The 18,688-nt window shown below is 42.0% G+C and overlaps 2 protein-coding genes across 4 annotated transcripts; one reads left to right on the top strand and one right to left on the bottom strand.

The window, feature by feature from the left end:
- Positions 1 to 3,357: 3,357 nt before the first annotated feature.
- LOC131138688 (methyltransferase-like protein 27) lies at positions 3,358 to 6,130 on the bottom strand. Of its 3 annotated transcripts, XM_058087836.1 has the most exons (7): positions 6,076 to 6,104; positions 5,815 to 5,931; positions 4,787 to 4,920; positions 4,428 to 4,556; positions 3,856 to 3,991; positions 3,693 to 3,785; positions 3,358 to 3,611 (listed from the first exon to the last, which is right to left on the bottom strand). In XM_058087836.1, exons 3-7 carry the CDS (start codon positions 4,907 to 4,909, stop codon positions 3,409 to 3,411), a joined length of 684 nt encoding a protein of 227 aa, XP_057943819.1. In that variant the 5' UTR covers positions 4,910 to 4,920; positions 5,815 to 5,931; positions 6,076 to 6,104; the 3' UTR covers positions 3,358 to 3,408. The 3 variants fall into 3 exon arrangements, with proteins under 3 accessions (XP_057943819.1, XP_057943818.1, XP_057943817.1); XM_058087835.1 differs by lacking the exon at positions 5,815 to 5,931 and having other exon boundaries at positions 6,076 to 6,130; XM_058087834.1 differs by lacking the exon at positions 6,076 to 6,104 and having other exon boundaries at positions 5,815 to 6,068.
- Positions 6,131 to 10,108: 3,978 nt separating this feature from the next.
- nf2b (NF2, moesin-ezrin-radixin like (MERLIN) tumor suppressor b) lies at positions 10,109 to 18,451 on the top strand. Its single transcript, XM_058087833.1, has 17 exons — positions 10,109 to 10,407; positions 10,555 to 10,669; positions 12,382 to 12,507; positions 12,579 to 12,701; positions 13,513 to 13,596; positions 13,664 to 13,732; positions 13,803 to 13,885; positions 13,951 to 14,026; positions 14,164 to 14,301; positions 15,178 to 15,252; positions 15,511 to 15,624; positions 15,710 to 15,832; positions 15,955 to 16,172; positions 16,239 to 16,341; positions 16,433 to 16,572; positions 16,654 to 16,849; positions 17,960 to 18,451. The coding sequence occupies exons 2-17, from the start codon at positions 10,580 to 10,582 to the stop codon at positions 18,005 to 18,007; spliced, it is 1,806 nt and encodes a 601-aa protein (XP_057943816.1). The 5' UTR covers positions 10,109 to 10,407; positions 10,555 to 10,579; the 3' UTR covers positions 18,008 to 18,451.
- The last annotated feature ends 237 nt before the right edge of the window (positions 18,452 to 18,688 follow it).

Here is an 18,688-nt window from a genome sequence, read left to right as displayed (position 1 = left end):
AAATTTATATGTTGAAAGATCAGCGGATTCATACTTCCACGTTGTTGAAGTTGCCAGACAAATAAAAGTGTTTGTCTGTCTCTCTAAATGAGTATTTGGAAGTGAAATGTAAGCTACTACTGACTGTTCTTAAGCACTTTTTGTACATTGTCAGTATTTATCTGGGCCAATATCCCATAGAAATATGATATTAGTCGTCAATATTTATTCAGGATGTGAATATTTATTTGGGCCAATATCCCATTAAAATATGATATTAGTTGTCAATATTTATTCGAGATGTTTATTCGATGTTATCGGCGGGCCAACATTGCATAAAAATATATATATATATATCAGTAGACATCGGTATCATCTGTATTTTCCAGATAATGAAAACCCACTAATCCTCATTAGGATCACAGAGGTATGCTGGAGCCTATCCTAGCTGTCTTGGGTGAGAGGCGGGGTACACCCTGGACTGGTGGCCAGCCAATCACAGGGCACATATAGACAAACAACCATTCACACTCACATTCATACCTATGGACAATTTGGAGTGGCCAATTAACCTAGCATGTTTTTGGAATGTGGGAGGAAACCGGAGTACCCGGAGAAAACCCACGCATGCACGGGGAGAACATGCAAACTCCATATGCAGAAATTTGAACCCAGGTCTCCCTGATCTCCTGACTGTGCCCAACATGCCAACCACTCAACCACCATGCAGCCCGATAATAAAAACCGATACTGGAAAGATGGACATTTTAATGTTCAGATGGCCTTGTTGGCGTACATGTAACACTGATGAACACGTTCAGTGTTACAAGCAGTTTTACAACTGACTTTATATCACCAGCAAGCAAGCAGACGAAGGAAAAAAACACAATCAGTGACTGATGCAACACTGAAGTGCAAAACACTGTGTATTTTGTGAAACAAGTTTAAGATTGCATACTGCAACATATTGAGAGGGGTTTCATATTTTATGCCAGCCATAAATGCAGAATGCTTGAAGCGAACTTCTGAATATATTGTAGTCTGTTGAGGATTTTGGATGACGTACCATAGAGAATGCTATTCCAGTAGTCGATTCTAGATGTGATAAATGTATGGATGAGGGTTTCAGTGGCAGAGAATGTAAGTGATGGATGGAGTCAAGCTATGTTCTTAAGATGTAAACATGCAGTCCAGGTTAATTGTTTTTCGTGGGGTTCAAATGAAAGTCAAGGTTGCGGATGAGAGGGGATGGAATGAAGGTGGCGTTGTCAAGTTGGAGACAGGAGTCATGGGTGGATTTTGTGATGTTTTTGGGACCAATGATGACTATTTTTTGTCACTGTTGAGTTTGAGGAAGTTGTGTTCCATCCAGGTTGTAATGTCAGTTAAACAGTTGGTGAGGGTGGAGTAGATATTGGAGTTGATGGAGGGAGGAGGTGGAGATGTATAGCTGTAAGTCAACGGATGATGTTACCAAGTGGAAAGATGTACAGGATGAAGAGGCGAGGACCAAGCACCGAACCTTGGGGAACACCTTGTGATAAAGGGGCTATGGAGGAGCAGCTGTATGTACAAACTGTTGATCATTTATGAGGTATGACTGTAGTCAGGGGCGGCACTGCGGTCGAGTGGTTAGCGCACAGCTAGGAGACTAGGGTTCAATTCCACTCTCGGCCATATCTGTGTGGAGTTTGCATGTTCTCATTGTGCATGCGTGGGTTTTCTCTGGGTACTCCGGTTTCCTCCCACATTCCAAAAACATGCTAGGTTAATTGGTGACTCCAAATTGTCCATAGGTATGAATGTGAGTGTGAATGGTTGTTTGTCTATATGTGCCCTGTGATTGGCTGTCGACCAGTCCAGGGTGTACCCCGCCTCTCGCCCAAAGACAGCTGGGATAGGCTCCAGCACCCTCGTGAGCAAAAGCGGTAGAAAATGAATGAATGAATGAATGAATGAATGAATGACTGTAGCCAGTACAGCAGAGTCAGTGATGTGGTACACATGTGCTGCTTTCCTGCTCGTGGATGTCCAATTCGGCATGCATATGTATTCAAAGGCTGTTCTCTGTTCTGTGTCCCATGTCCGTGTGACACTTCTTAATTCATGCAGGAGTTTTGTGAGCACTGGTAGGCTGGGTGAAAATTTGCCACAGCTGACTTCTTCCACATTGCAAAGTTCTGGCTCTAATTTTGTCAGAATCAGCATTGATTGCTTTAATTTATGGATTTTTATTCAGTTGACAGCAAACTCATTTGTCGTTGAGAGTGAGGCTACCTTTTTCACAGTTCAGTTCTTCGTGAATCTTTTCATCATGTTCTGCTTTGTCTTTTCCATAGACCAGGATATCATCTGCATTTCGCAGACCGCCCTCCGTCCCTGCAATTATTGGGAGATTCTCAAATAAAAACGTTCACCAATGAAATACCAAATGCAGATCTCTGAAAGCAATATCTGCCAAAGTGGTGAAAGTGCTTGAAAGAAAGAAAGAAAGCGGTGAAAAAAGTGATTCTTCATGCAGAAGAACCTGCCAAAATGTTGCTGATGTTGCATCTAATTTGGAGAAGACTTTGGCTGTGAGTGTGAATGGTTGTTTGTCTATATGTGCCCTGTGATTGGCTGGCGACCAGTCCAGGGTGTACCCCGCCTCTCACCCGAAGACAGCTGGGATAGGCTCCAGCACCCCCCACCGCCCTTGTGAGGATAAGCAGTAGAAAATGAATGAAAATCACCAAATTCCAATACAGAGATTAGAACATGAAAGGAACAGCATTAAAATGGTTCCAATGCAATTTGTCAGATCGCCTGCAGTTTGTATCCATTAGTAATAATGGAAGGTCAGTCATGGCATCCTACAGAGGTCTGTGCTAGGACCCGTATTGCTCAGCCACCTTATTGCCACCTTAGGCAATATAATTTGAAAACACTCCATTAACGTCCACTGCCATGCAGATGACACACAACTGTACTCATCAATGAAACCTAACCAAACCAGTCAGCTGTCCAAACTCCAGGCATGTCTCAATGACATAAAGAGCTTTACTAGCCACTGAAGTTGTGCTACAGGAATAGTTGAAATTGAATTATTTTGTTGCCCGGGTAATTGTAAGCTCATTGTTTGATAAGATCTGTGATATGACTCAGCTTTAATGCTATTTTCCAGTTCCACAGCATGGCGGGCCACATTAGGCCTGTGGGCCTTGAGTTTGACACTATGATGTAAGAGTTGGGAATGTTTTTGTTATAGATTGACAGAGCGGGTGCCCCTCCAACTGTATCTTAATTGACTAGGGCCCCCACAAAGCTAGAAAAGGCCCTGCATGATTGTGTGTAGGAGATACATAAAGTGGAAGACGACTTGAATAAATAGACGTGGCATTTATTCATCATCATATTGAGTACAGTAAACACCGACAGTGTTTGTCACAGTTAAAGCTTCTTAAAAAGATAAACACATCCAGACATGTAGCCCTCCTCGTGCTCGTTCACCGCTCGCTCCCACTCCTTCTCCTCTGTGACGTCAACGCCACACCACAGTCCCTCCTCTTCCATCTGCTTTATCTCGTCCTCCAAGGCCGCTTTGTAGCTCAAGTTGCCAGGGTTACTCCTGGTCGTCATGCAGATGAGACCGCCTGCGTGACATTGAGATGATGCAACAAATTGAGTTACTACACACAGAACCAGATGTATATGTTTGGACCCAACACTCTCACCCTGTCTGGCAGCCTGGCACAGCTCCCTGATGACCTTCACCTCTAAGTGACCCATGCTCAGACCACCAACGACCAGGACTATGTCAAAGTGACCTGCAGGAGGAAACACCAAGTGACTTAATCAGCCCATTGAGTGGGTGCTCGGCAAGCATGAACGAATGACCTAATTGAACAGGAAGCGGCTCCTCTCCGAGCAGAGCCAGCTTCAGGTCCTGGTACAGTCCACTCTCTGAGGCCTGCTGCAGCATCGCCTCACTTGCATCCACACCCACGAAATGTTGAAATCCATCTTTCGTCATCTGCACCACAGAAGCAGACACAGTGAGTGTTATCCCATTTAACTAATGGTATTAATAGACACCCTGTCCATACTGTGGCCCAAGTGACCTGTCCCATCTAAACTCTTTAGGCATAAGTCAATAAATTCATTATTGATATTCATTCATTCATTCATTTTCACTTATCCTCACGAGGGTCGTGGGGGTCCTTTGGGCAAGAGGTGGGGTACACCCTGGACTGGTCGCCAGCCAATCACAGACAAGTCCAGGGTGTACCCCACCTCTCACCCGAAGAAAGCTGGGATAGGCTCCAGCACGCCCGCAACCCTCGTGAGGATAAGTGGCATAGAAAATGGATGGATGGATAATTATGTATTTGATGAGTGATTTCTGATGAAATGCTGCAAAAAAAGAATATTGATTGTTTCATGCAGGTGTTTATAAACGTGCTGTGTACCATTTTGGCCACCATTCCTGTGCCACAGGCAACGTCCAACACAAGGGCGTCTTGGCGCTCGCCACCAAAGTGGGCCGCGACGGCTTTGGCTGCCAGACTGGGTGCACGGTAGTCAAGAACTGCTACATCCTGTTGAATAAAGTTGAAATTTCAAAACAAACGAGTCACTAAAAAAAAAAAATATATACAAATGAGTCACTGTAAAACAGGACAGCCATCTTCCTAAAAATGTGTTGAAACAGTCACACTGTATCATATTAACTCTGTTGTCATATATAATATTCACAGCCACTGGGGGGGGGGGTCACTGCTAGGGTATTACTATGGTGTGCTGCAATATCTTAAGCAGCATTAACAACCTGCTCATAGAAATTGGCCCAGTTGTTGTAGAAGGATATCTTCTCAGATGGCGTGGAGCTTTGATGACATGACACGATGACAGCTTTGACGTCCTCAAACGTGCGGCTGTTCACAGCAGACATTGTGCACTCAGCTGTCAAGGAGGAAGGAGAGACAACGTAACGCAAACAGCTGCGCAATCTGCGATCTGGCAATCTGATGGATGTGTCTGGGTTTGGAGGTTGCCAGGAGAACGGTACATTTGGGACTGCATTGTGCCAAGTGTGATATTTGGTGGATGAGGAATTATGGTGTGGGGTTGTTTTTCCAGGAGATGGGCTTGTCCGGGATACCAAAACATTTTGGACAATTCCATGCTCCCAACCTTATGGGAACAGTTTGGAGCGGGCCAATTCCTCCTCCAACATGACTATGCACCAGTGCACAAAGCAAGGTCCATAAAGAAATGAGAGATGAGAGAATCTGGTGTGGATGAACTTCACTGGCCTGCACAGAGTCCTGACCTGAACCTGATAGAACACCTTTGGGATGAATTAGAGCGGAGACTTGGAGCCATGCCTTCTCCACCAACATCACTGTGTGACCTCACAAATGTGCTTTTGAAGGAATGGTCAAAAATTCCGATAAACATGCTCCTCAACCTTGTGGACACCCTTCCATGAAGAGTTGAAGCCATAATTGCTGCAAAATGTGAGCCGTCATCATATTGAACCCGATGGGTTAGGAATGGGATGGTCACAGCAGGTGAGGTTTTGGTCATATAGTGTATTTGCACACATGGTGGTGCGTTCACTGACATCATTTGTGTTAAATGTGTGCTTTCTAACAATGACTAATACAATCATTGAACTAAATCACACAGAAGCGAAATATACAGCACACAATGCAAAGCAAAAGAAAACTAAACTTATTAACTACCTACTACAATGAATGCAGAACAAAACAGACCAAACAAACACACAAAAGCAAAGCCAACCCACCAACCTGGGCATTTTTATAAAAGGGAAAATTAAGACGACTAACGTACTTCTGATCCCACGGGTATGTGTGGAGCTCCGTCTAAAAGCACCGTACAAAGTCAGACGCGGAAGTGCGCTGTGTAGCTCCACATGCACTCAAAAAGGGTAAAGGTCAAGACAACGTACTGGGGACGAAAAGGGAAAAGGCATCTAAGGGAAGTCAAAAACATGCGAGGTAGCTAAAGGACATTTTCATTCTCCACGGTCAGATAAGGCTGAACATCCACTTTAAGGGTCTCTGGGGGGAAATCAAGGTATTCGACTCGTACCTGGATAGAAAACAACGGTCCTGCTGTCTGGCTCCGTTTGATTGGCAAAATGGAGTCAAACGTCACTCCAGATTACGTTGGATTGGTGGAACAGAATCACGTGACAGCACCCGACGCGTAAGTCCCTCTACGAGCAATAATTGGTCGAAATAGAAGTAGCAAACGGAATGTAAATCAACACATCCGTGGAAAAGTAGCGTTCGCAAAAAAATGTTAAGTAAAAGTAACAAGTTCGTTGGAAAAGTAGCGTTCACAAAAAATAGTTATTCCAAGTTAAAAGTTTGTTGCAATAAAATTACTCTGACAAGTAATATTTAGCTAAAATGTTATTTGAATAAATGTTAAGAGAGTAAAAGTAATTTGTTAGTACAATCCAAACTAATCCAAACAAATTTTTATTTTTCTATATAAAACCTAATTGTGGCACAGATACATTTACTGCACCCAAAAAATACCTGGGCCAAAAGAAATATGGCAAAGTTTCCATGATAATTTTACATTCAAGATTTCTACTGATCAATTTTTCTTCTAATCAATACACTCCAGGTAACTGTTTTTTTTAACATCATGCTTCTGCTGAAGACAAAGTGTGTTACTTTTGTGCTAATTAACAATGGTTATAGAAGAACATGGTGTTGAGTCTCACATAGATTTTGAAGTGGGTGCAACCCACTAGCTCTGTGTTACATTCAATGTCACTTTTGCGCAGAAAACCCTCCACAAGCAGCTATGGCCAGACGCCCACATCCAGAGGGAGTTCCAAGTCTCCCTCGTTTTTCATGAGCTTTCAGATTTGGAGGGAATTTTGGGATATCAAAGTAGTCCAGAGGAGAAAAACCGTCCAGTGCAAAATACAAATAAAAGATCAGTTAGCAAAAGGTGTCAGAAAATAGTTTGTTTTATTTTGATTTAAAGGAGACCTATTATGCTTTTTCCACTTTTCTGACCACAGTTTCAGATAATGAGGTTTGCGCATTTGGATGTGAGCCCTGAAATAAGTTTGGGATGGCTCTCAACAGTCGGTTTCAGGCGTTTTAAAACTGGAGGTTTGTGGGGCAGGGTAAGGTAAGGACTAGGGCAGAGGTAGGGAACCTATGGCTCAGGAGCCAGGTAGGGCTCTTTTGATGACTGTATCTGGCTCTCAAGCATTTACCACAATAAGAATGTATGTTTGCTAACATTTTAAAGTAAACATCACAGAAATCACTGTAAAAAATATTAAAAATCAACAACTTTCTTATGCATTTTAATCCGTCCATCTATTTTCTACTGCAATACGGCTGACCATATCTATCTTTCCTGATGATATTTTCCAGGTCAAACACCAAAACTCGATTATTACTGGGTAATGTGGTAGTCTACCTCGGTCATTGAGATGTCAACATGTAAATATAAACTTTCCTCCTTTAGTCAAATAGTCACCTAACTAAAGCTGCAGAACCAAGCCTTCTGGCAAAGATGGCCAAAAGAATGAAATATACTGAGTACGGCGCAAAACTATGCAGCAGCAGAAGTTGCATTAATGGCAGCAAGTATTTGATTTATTATTGGACACTGCGCTGCTCACAAAAGTGTGCTGGCCACACCCCATTGGCGTGGGGTAGTGTGCCTGGTCTACGTAATTAGAGCCCATTATATCTAAAACTGTTGGTCTTACATAAAAATGCACACATTTTATTGCAGTCAATGTTTAAAAAATGTATATGGCTCTCACAGATACACATTTTAAAATATCTGGTCTTCATGGCTCTTATAGCCAAAAAGGTTCCCGACCCCTGGACTAGGGGCTCTTTCTTTGACCTGGTAAATACCACCAACTTGGCCTTATCTGCATTTAAAGTAAGTTTTAGCTGACACAGCTGCACTTCACTTGTAAGCTAGTAAAATGACTTAGGAAAATAGTAAATAGGAAAGGGGCTGCACGGCGGACGAGTGGTTAGCACGCAGACCTCACAGCCAAGAGAGGAGTTCAATTCCACCCTCGGCCATTTCTATGTGGAGTTTGCATCTTCTTGCATCTTCCCTGTGCATGCGTGGGTTTTTCCCGGGGGCTCCAGCTTCCTCCCACATTCCAAACATATGCATGTTAGGTTAATTGGCGACTCCAAATTGTCCATAGGTATGAATGTGAGTGTGAATGGTTGTTTGTCTATATGTGCCCTGTGATTGGCTGGCGACCAGTCCAGGGTGTACCCCGCCTCTTGCCCAAAGACAGCTCGGATAGGCTCCAGCACCCCCGCAACCCTCATGAGGATAAGCGGTAGAAAATGAATGAATGAATGAATGAATGAAATAGGAAAGGTCCAAGAACTGAGTCTTGTGGCACCCCCTTGTGGATACTCTGCTTATCAGCCGTCCTACCCTCAAATTGAACACACTGTGTTCTATCTTACAGGTAGTTACCAAACTAACGCACGCCATTTCAGATAAACTTGTGTTGACTAATCTTTGCTTCATGATGTCATGGTCAACTGTGTCAAAGGCCTTTGACAGGTCAATAAAAAGGGAGACATAATGCTGTTTATCATCTAGAGCACTGATGACATCATTAAGGACTTTCATTGCTGCCGTTGTGGTGCCATGTTGTTTGCTGAAGCCTGTCTGGGATTGGACTACTATATCGTTATCGCTATAAAAAAAATCATTAATCTGATCACACACCAGGGTTTCTAGAATCTTAGCAAGAGTTGAGAGTTTAGAAATAGGCCCGTAGTTGTTCATTATTGAAGGGTCGCCACTTTCAATAGAGGAACAACAAATGCCCCGGGGATAACATTTAATTCAAGGCTAAGATTTAGCAAATAAGACAAGGGCTCAGCTATAATATTGTCTGACAGTTTCAGAAGATAAGGGTCCAAACCATCTGGACCAATTGCTCTATTAATATCTATACCCATAAGGGCTTTATGTAGCACAGATACAGAAAAGGGAATGAAACTAAAACTTTGTTTTGTTGTTTATAGATAGATAAAGATTATTCAGATTTTAGATATGTTTGATGAATAGTAATCAGTTTTTTGTTCCCTTATTAGGTGTGTACACTTACTTCTTAAAAACCTAAATGTAGTCCAGTCAGAAACCGAGCCATTTTTTCACTGGACTGTTTTGTGAACATGGGCTAGTATGCAGCTGGACTAGCTGACAAACTTGCTGAAGCTTGGCGCCTTTCCAAAGTTACTTGGCTGTGTTGAAGAGTCAGATGAGCAAACAGGAAGTAACAATCAATCAGTCTCCTGTGTCTGTGTAGCATTATAGAGTGTGCATCCAGGGAGCAGGGTTACTTATAGCCTTTTCCCACCATAATCAGTGGCTCTAAGTGTAGTCAGTGTAGTAACCACATAACCAAACATAATGTTGTGTGGAGTTAAAATTTGAAACTATGGGATGTTTCTTAACCAAGGGGTAATGTTCTCCAAATGTTAGTTTGTGGGAGAATAATTACAGTTCCAGTCCAGATGAAAAGTACATTGACCAGTCCAGGGTGTACTCTGCCTCTCGCCCAAAGTCAGCTGGGATAGGTTCCAGCATACACCGTGACCCAAGTGAGGACAAGCGGCACAGAAAATGGATGGATGGATGGATGAAAAGAACATGACAGAAAAAATGAGTATGAAACAAGTATAAACATGTGTGAGGTGTACGACTTGTAGAGGAAAAAAATAAAAATATATACAGTACTTGATTTGTCTTGTTTTTATAATGTTTTCTAAATATTGCCTTTTTATTTTGGATTATTTCTTCTTTGAGATGAATTGGTTTATCATAGTCCTATAAAACAGAAATCTCAGTGCAGACTAACGATATAATTTATGAATGGTTCTAATGTGCAATAATTTGGAACGAAAACTCTATTGTGCTCATTCCAAATCTTTTCAAAGGTGATGAGGCGTTTCTCCAGAGCACAACAGCTTGAGGAGTTTTCGTTATGTGTTTATTGCCACATTTGCGACGAGGTGGCTTCCAAATCGTCGCGCAGGCGCATTGCCGTCACATTCGGGTAGTGCTGCAGTTCACTATCCGGCCTTTAGGGGGACTCACTCTGAGTCAAAACAATATTCTGGAAAGTCCTCAACTTGGACTCTCATGCTAAAAAGCTAACACATGTAGCTCTCTTCTATAAACTAGCTCCAGCGTTATTTGCCAAAGCAGTCGACGTATGCTATAACGAAATCATGGAGACTTGCGAAAAGTTGGGGGCTTGTTTCAGCCGTATTTGGCGTGTTTTTGTGTTGTAGTTAAAGCTGACGCTGTCTCTTAGTTAGCTTAGCATCGATCTGCCAAAAAAACTCTTGCTTCTCGTTGAACGAAACAAACGGTGGACTTTTTTCTCAGGTAATAAGCCTGGCCTACGTGGAGGACGTCTATTATAGTTATTTAGTGATAATTCATATTATATTACACTGTACTTTGTTGCCAGTCACACTACATGCTTTGTTGTCTTGAATGTTGAAGGGAAAAAGGTGTGTGCTTCTCTCGCAGGTTTGACTGAAATCACCGCCACAAAATGTCCATTTTAGGATTAAAAAAGAAACAGCCAAAGACCTTCAAAGTCAAAGTTACCACTATGGATGCTGAGATGGAGTTCAGCTGTGAGGTAGGACCTTTTAAACACAAAGATGATAGGTCCCCTTTCGTGAATGACTAAGGAAATTCGAAAATATTCACATTTAAGAGGCTGAAATCATAGGACATTTACATATTTAAATAGAAAAACGATTAATCAATGACCAACATAGTTGTCAATTGGGTATTTGATTAACCATCGATTAAATGATGAATTGTTGCTTACATAAAATAACTAGCATAAAAGTAAATTAATAAGCAGTCAGTGCTGGATGCATCACAGTGAATGTAAAGTAGTTTTAGTAGACTACGTTTGTTTGTTGTTCATTTGGACCAGGGATATCCAAAGTGCAGTCTGGGGGCCATTGGCAGCCTGCGGCACACTTTTTATTGGGCACAGCACACGGTAGAAATCAAATGGTAATGGTTTTACTTCATTTGAACATGCATCAGATTACAATTGAGTGCATCCCATAATCAGTTCACAGTTCCACATGTCCAAAAGGAGTAGGAAGAAGCAAAGCTTATTAAATCCTACCCCTCCATCTGGTACTTTTACAATCAGTAACTGTTACATTTGTTCACTTCCTGCTTTCCATAATACAGTTTAAGTTTTTTTTTTTCTTTTTTTTTTTTTTTAATAATGCACCTCGTACCAAAGTACGAGGTGATATGACCATCCAATGCCATAATGGGTACCATAGTAAGTGTCAATATAGTGATATATATAGCACATCATGACTGGTTCAAGACTCTTCATCCTTGTATTTAGCAAACATAAACTGCTTGTATTGTTTCTTGAATTGGCTCATCGTTGTGCATTGTTTGAGGTCCTTACTCAATCCATTCCATAGTTTGATTCCACATACTGAAATGCTATGGCTAGCATAACGTAGTCCTAGCATAGAAGTGTTTCAAATGTTTTTAGCCTTATGCATTATTTTAGCTGTTTGAAGATGAACTACATCAGCAAGTTGAAGTATTTGTGATTTTAGAAATAAGGAGTTAGTATTATGAATTATCCTTACTGACCTTTTTTGCAGTATATATAGCCCATATTTCCGCACAATAAGTAAGATATGGTAGAACCAGAGAGCAATAAAGAGTGTGGAGTGATTTCTGATTGGGGACAAGTTTTGCTTTGTTCAATACTGAAATATTTCTGGCCACCTTATGTTGTATATTTGTAATATGAGGTTTCCAGCTCATATTTCCATCTATTGTGATCCCCAGAAATTTATTTTCGTTCACCCTTTGAACGATGAAAACAACGATGAAACAAAACAACTCCATCCAAGCTGTGGAAAATAGAGCTAAAGCTACTATGTAAAGAGAAAAAAACTAGAATATTGACACTTAACAAATAATAACACAAAGTTTTGTCTGGAATACTGTACTTTTTGTTGAATGTTTTTACAAAATATAAGAAATATACAAATATCAAAGCATCATTTGACTTTTCAGTATGCAGCCCACAGTGGACACCCCTGGTCCAACGCATTATAAAAAAGTGGTATGACAGTGATGAAGCTTTGCGCAATCATCCTAATCTCCAACCCAAGATCTTGGTGAAAAATGAATGCAACTCTGCACAGAAATAAAGTTGTGATGTTGGAGACACCTGTTATGCATGCTGTAATCCAAGCCAAAGGCAGTCCACCATACTTTACAATGTGTGACCTTTTTTTCTTTATTTCATCTTTTTCACCCATATAAACAGGATTATGCGTGTTTGTTCTTCAGGTCAAGTGGAAAGGCAAAGACTTGTTTGACCTGGTGTGTCGCACAGTGGGGTTGAGGGAGACATGGTTCTTTGGACTGCGTTACATGGTGAAGGACACCTACGCCTGGCTAAAACCTGACAAACGAGTGAGTGGATGATGCAACAGAAGGGAAGAAGTCATTCTTGTGTTTTAAATATGAATGGCTTGCCCACTCAGGTCTTGGACCAGGAGGTTCCCAAAGACTCACCTATAACTTTTCACTTCCTGGCCAAGTTCTTCCCAGAGAAAGTAGAAGAAGAACTCGTCCAAGAAATTACACAGCACCTTTTCTTTTTACAGGTAATCTAGCTGATGTCAAAATCATTTGTGTGCTTGTTCGGGGTGTCGTGTATTTTGGATACAGTCAGGCCAAAACATGATTGCAAAACATGAAACTGCTTAGTTTTTGCCTAAACAGCTTTAATACTTTTAAAATAAAGCGACTCCAAATTGTCCATAGGTATGAATGCGAGTGTGAATGGTTGTTTGTCTATATGTGCCCTGTGATTGGCTGGCCACCAGTCCAGGGTGTACCCCGCCTCTCGCTATAAGACAGCTGGGATAGGCTCCAGCATACCCGTGATCCTGTTGAGGATAAGCGGCATAGAAAATAGATTTACGAATGGATTTTGAATGTGAGTGTGAATTTTGATTGGCTGGTGACCTCCTGCCCAAATGGGATGGGCTGACTGCGACCCTAATGAGGATAAGCGGTATAGAAAAAGAATGAATGAATGTTGTTATTCATTCATTAATTTTCTACTTATTGTGCTTGTTACTTAGTAAGGATAAGCGACACAGAAAGTGGGTATCCTGATGGATGCCTTGTCTCACCGAACCGAGATACCTAGTTGCCAATGTAGAATACAATTTTCAATTACAATGCTTCTTCTGCTTTGTATTTCTATTTTAGTTCATTTTGACACTTTTGTGCTTGAAAATACAAAAACTGTGATCAAGTGAGTGCATGTTGTTCGAACCAGGGACAACTTTAATCCTTACACCTAACCTTACACCACAAGTGCCTAGGTGGACATTTTAGATGGTACTGAAATTTTAGTAAATTTTAGTATAACCTTATTGCTTGTATGTGTTTAATTTTGTTTTTTAGGTGAAAAAACAAATCTTAGATGAGGAGATTTTCTGTTCTCCAGAAGCTTCTGTTCTTCTGGCTTCCTATGCTGTTCAAGCCAAGGTAAGAGAGCAGCCAAGTGCATTGATTTGTGTCTGACATGAACATTTTCACCTTTCTTCAAACATAGTACGGCGACTATGACCCCAACTTTCACAAGCCAGGCTTCCTGGCTCAGGATGAACTTCTACCAAAAACAGTACGTCACAGAACAGAAGCATATAAATTATGGAAGAGACCTGAGACCTTCTGATGTGTTTTTACGTCAGGTTCTGATGCAGTACCAGATGACAGCAGACATGTGGGAGGAGAAGATCACAGCGTGGTACGCCGAGCACAGAGGCATTGCCAGGTAGGATCTTGGACCTCCAGAGAACTTGTGTCATCCAGCATCATGACAATATCTCGCCCTCATAGGGATGAAGCTGAGATGGAATACCTTAAGATTGCTCAGGACCTTGAGATGTACGGCGTCAGCTACTTTGACATCACTGTAAGTGTTAATTACTGCTGCTTCATATCTGGCACATCAGCTTTCTGCTGGTTGTATCATTCAACAGTTGTTTCTCACTGCTTATCACTATGCTAACGTGTGTCATAACCTTCTTTTCCATCAATGGCTGCTGACAGCAAAACAAGAGGGACACAGATTTGTTATTGGGGGTGGACGCTCAGGGTCTTCACATCTACAGCCCCAACAGCAAACTGACTCCCAACAAGTCTTTTCCGTGGAGTGGCATTCGCAACATCTCCTACAGCGAAAAAGAGGCAAGTCCACAGAGATGTAATGCAACAGTTGTCTAAAATAGTGTTTGCTTTAAGTTTACAGTTCCCAAACTATCCCATTAATAAATCGCCTTACTGCAGAGATGGCTGGTTTCACTGCAGGAATCCACATTATTATGCCACAGCATAATATTTGTGATGGAAGAAAGAAACAGGAGCACTGTTTGGTCATATTTTCAGGCTGAAAACGACTCCTAAAATAGTAGGGGAAACACTGCAAAAGATATTAATGGCACAGCTGGACATATTTTGATTAAATCTTATTGGTGGAGAGGACCTGAAACTTACTTTAATGGGGACTTGTTGTGTTTTTTTCCACTATTCTGCCCTATAAATGTAGTTAGAATGTTATATTCTTGTGTTAAACGATGAAAGTTTCAGATAATGAGGTTTGCGCATTTGTAAGTGAGCCCTGAAAGATGTTTGGGTTGGCTAAAAACACTCAGTTTAAAAAGGTGTGATAAAACTGCCCCTTTGTGATGTCACAGAGGGGCGGGCTTTCCTTAATTGGTTCATAGTTCAAATGCCCAAAAGTGCTTCCTATCACAGCGGAGTGGGCATGCCCGAGGTGGGCCATGAGTGGAATAAATTAAAACAGACCGTTTTGGCAGGAAGCACAAATCAAAGGAAATACAGCTGAAATACGTGCAGATTCTGGAAAATCTAAAAAGTTTTCTGTGTGGGTTATTGTGTGTAGCTGCTCTATAGGAGACCACAACTCAATACATCTTCTTTCTCTTTGGGCTTTTCCCTTTAGGGTTTGCCACAGCAAATGAACCGCCTCCATCCACAATTCAATAAAAAGGGTTGAAAAATTAGCACAATTGCTCCCCTTTAACGCTATGCTTCATGTTTCAGTTCACCATCAAACCTCTGGACAAGAAGAAAGACGTCTTCAAGTTCTACTCCTCTCAGCTGCGTGTCAACAAGCTGGTGAGTCAGGTCATGCTAACTAGGAGTGTAACGGTGCGCCATAATTGCGGCTCCCTTTTAAGAGCTGGACTAATCTGTATTTGCTTAGTCAGTCGATGCGTGAAACTTCCTATCCCTCACATAAAGTGGAAGTGTAAAGTGGAACCGAGTGTACCGTTGTACCGTGAGGTAGAAAAAGTTCTGTACCAAAAAAAAATCTGATTCCCAAGACATGCACCCCTTGTGAACATGACGGCTATGTCTTTGTTGTGTCTTCAGATCTTGCAGCTGTGCATCGGCAACCATGATCTGTTCATGAGGAGGAGGAAGGTGGACTCCATTGAAGTGCAGCAAATGAAGGCTCAGGCCAAAGAGGAGAAGGCCCGTAAGAAGGTTGTGAGGATGGCAACTTGTGAAGTTCAAATACAGCAGTGAATGTTGGATCTTTCGCTCATCGTTCTGTGTGGTCCTGGTCCAGATGGAGCGACAGATCCTTGCACGGGAGAAACAGATGAGGGAGGAGGCGGAGCGGGCAAAAGAGGAGATGGAACGACGACTTTTCCAGCTGCAGGATGAGGCGCGACTGGCCAACGAGGCACTGGTGAGGTCTCCACTTTCAATTGGCATACTTTTGTTCTTACACTTAATCAATGGAGTTTTTAAGTAAGGAGCAATGCAGTGCCGTCAGTACACGGATGTTGCCTCCTCTGTGACCTCCTGTAGCTGCGCTCAGAGGAGACGGCTGACCTGCTGGCCGAGAAAGCCCAGATCGCCGAAGAGGAGGCTAAGCTGCTTGCCCATAAGGCTGCCGAGGCCGAGCAAGAGAGGCAGAGGTTAGAGGTCACCGCCATGAAAACCAAGGAGGAGAAGAGGCTGATGGAGCAGAAGATGAGGGAGGCGGAGCAGCTCGCCGTCAAACTGGTGGAGCAGTCTGAGCGCAGGTCCTCATCACTTCCCTTACACTCTACCTGCTCCTCCCCTTCCTCATTGCAACTTTGTCATTACAGACTGAAGGAGGCGGATCACCTGAAGCAAGACCTTACTGAGGCCAAGGATGCCGAGAGGAGGGCCAAGCAGAAGCTGCTGGAAATCACCAAGACCACCTACCCTGTATGTCGATGACCACCATCCCAATACCTCTGTCCATAGTGTTGTCTCATTATGTACCTTCCAAAAGTGTTCAAGTTGACTTTATTTCCAGCTCATAGCAGCATATTCTGCTCCCCCTGCTCCGCCTGCTCCCCCTGAAGCTGCAGAATTCGCCTACGAAGCCACGTCCTCGCGTCTCGACTTTAAAGACTCAGACATGAAGAGGCTTTCCATGGAAATCGAGCGGGAGAGGTGAGTTGTAGCCTCAAGTGTCTCTAGTGGCTTCTTGTTGTTGTGTGTGTTTATCACGTTGTGTGCGTGTGCTGGCTGCAGGCTGGAGTACATGGAGAAGAGTAAACACCTGCAGGACCAGTTGAAGGAGCTCAAGTCTGAGATTGAGTCTCTGAAGCTGGAGGAGCAGCAGCAGCAGCAGCAACAGCAGCAGCAACAACAGCAGGCTAGCATGTATGGTCTCCATGGCGATGCCAGAGCATACATCCCAGAACCTGTTTACATTCCGCACAGTAACGTACGTATCTTTGTGTGAATGCTGAAGAGAGAATGTTATTCTGCACCAAAATTCTTCTTATTCATATTACGTGCTTTTTTATGGTAAACTACGTCTACATTTCTCAATCAATCCAAACCATTCCAACATCAAAATGTTAAGCTCTTACAGGGCAAAATTGCCCGCTATTGCCAAAATTCCCTTTAAAAATGAGGCTATACCCATACGAACACGGACAATTTAATATATAATATAGTATTTTATATATTTTTCTATTGGTTTTGGCCTTTTCACACCAAAACCTTTACAAAAGCTTTGATGAATTTTAATGATAAACAAAAGCTTACAGCCATGCCCATATAAGGAAGACCACGCCTCTGTGACATCATAAAGGAGCAGTTCAGCAATCTGTGACATCACAAATTGCCAGTGTCACAACGCCTTCTGAAACCGAGCGTTTTGAGCCATCCCAAATTTCTTTGCAGGGCTCACTTCCAAATGCGCAAACCTCATTATCTGAAACTTTTAACGTTTAACACGAGAATACTACATTTATAGGTTAGAAATGTGGGAAAAGCAGGAAGTAGCCAGAGCAAGAATTTGCCACTTCCACATTTTTCCACCTGTGTAAATCATTCCAGCTTCAAAACATATAAAAAACATAAAATATTCCACATTCCAAAAAAACAGTCATTACTACATTCACATTTCTCCACTGATTCAAACAATTCTGACATGAAAACATTCATTTCATTCAAAACATTAATCTTTTTATGAACATTTCCCGGTTTTCATATAACTTGTCACCCCAAAAATCCCCATCTAAATTTTTCCAACATTTGTCCACCCTTTCAAATCATTCCAGCATCAAAATATTTAGGATAATACATTTCCAAAGCTCAACAATTGTCACTTTACCCAGAATTCCTCATTTTCCATACAGCATGTTAGCATTGACATGCAATTTCCACAAAATTTGTGCTTTCTAGCATAGTATAATATATACTGTATTTCCTATCAGTACAACTTCTGACATCTGATCAATGGTACCGTCATGTCATATTGAATTATTAATGCTTTAGAGGACCTCTGTGGTTTGTTATCAAAGTATGGAATTCTTGTGTTTGACAGAGAAACTCGGCCTACATGTCTCAGATGGCTTTCTTTGAGGAGGTCTGATGAGGAGGAGGAGGAGGAGGGTTGGTTGGTGTACCAGACTTGTCTGACCAGGACCCTGAACACTAAAGGACTTTTTTCAGATTTTCTTGCCCTTTTGTTTTTACATTTTTGATGTGACACTTGACATGCTGCCAGTTGACATTTCAAGTCTTCTACACTCTGACGTCCCTTCATGTCTCACGTTTGGACAGAGTTGATGCCTTTTGACGTGGTTGCGTGTCTTTTAGCAGGTTTCACTCGACTTTGTTACATGTACGTAACGCTCTGGACTCCACCTCCTGCTTGATATCATTTGAATTGTAATTGTCGTGTATTTATTGGTGCCTTTAAAACGTTTTGTTCTGTTTTTTGCCACATTCTTCATTTTCACAACCTGAATTTTTTTTATTGTATTTTATACTGTATGCATCATTTCAATATAACAGTGCTTGTGTGCTCTGCATATTTTTGTTTGCTCCTTGCAAGGTCATGATTGTACTCCCAACACCCCTTACACACACATCGCAACTGCAGGCTGGCACACCAGTAGTGGTTGTGTTTTTCTTGGCCACCAGAGGGCACAGCAGAAAGCGTGGTGAGGTAGGAGAAGTTCTTGATTAGAAGCACAATGGTTTGTGTTTTTGTGTTCAATAAGTGGGATGTATAATTATTTTCTCACCCATTTTCATTCCTCCATGTTGA

The sequence above is a fragment of the Doryrhamphus excisus genome, chromosome 11 (genome assembly GCF_030265055.1).
Source record: "Doryrhamphus excisus isolate RoL2022-K1 chromosome 11, RoL_Dexc_1.0, whole genome shotgun sequence".
NCBI classification, from domain to species: Eukaryota; Metazoa; Chordata; class Actinopteri; order Syngnathiformes; family Syngnathidae; genus Doryrhamphus; species Doryrhamphus excisus.
The sequence above is the reverse complement of the archived record's forward strand: the minus strand, read 5'-3'. Positions and strand labels throughout refer to the sequence as shown.

Bases quoted from the DNA above. Each gene is read 5' to 3' on its own strand.
- LOC131138688 (XM_058087835.1), bottom strand. From the start codon at position 4,909: ATGTCTGCTGTGAACAGCCGCACGTTTGAGGACGTCAAAGCTGTCATC. The intron at 3,992-4,427 runs GTACACAGCACG...TCTGTGGTGCAG, and splicing joins CAGGAATGGTGGCCAAAATG to ATGACGAAAGATGGATTTCA. The intron at 3,786-3,855 runs GTCATTCGTTCA...TTCCTCCTGCAG, and splicing joins GCCGCTTCCTGTTCAATTAG to GTCACTTTGACATAGTCCTG.
- nf2b (XM_058087833.1), top strand. From the start codon at position 10,580: ATGTCCATTTTAGGATTAAAAAAGAAACAGCCAAAGACCTTCAAAGTC. The intron at 13,733-13,802 runs GTACGTCACAGA...TTTTTACGTCAG, and splicing joins ATGAACTTCTACCAAAAACA to GTTCTGATGCAGTACCAGAT. The intron at 16,573-16,653 runs GTGAGTTGTAGC...TGCTGGCTGCAG, and splicing joins ATGGAAATCGAGCGGGAGAG to GCTGGAGTACATGGAGAAGA.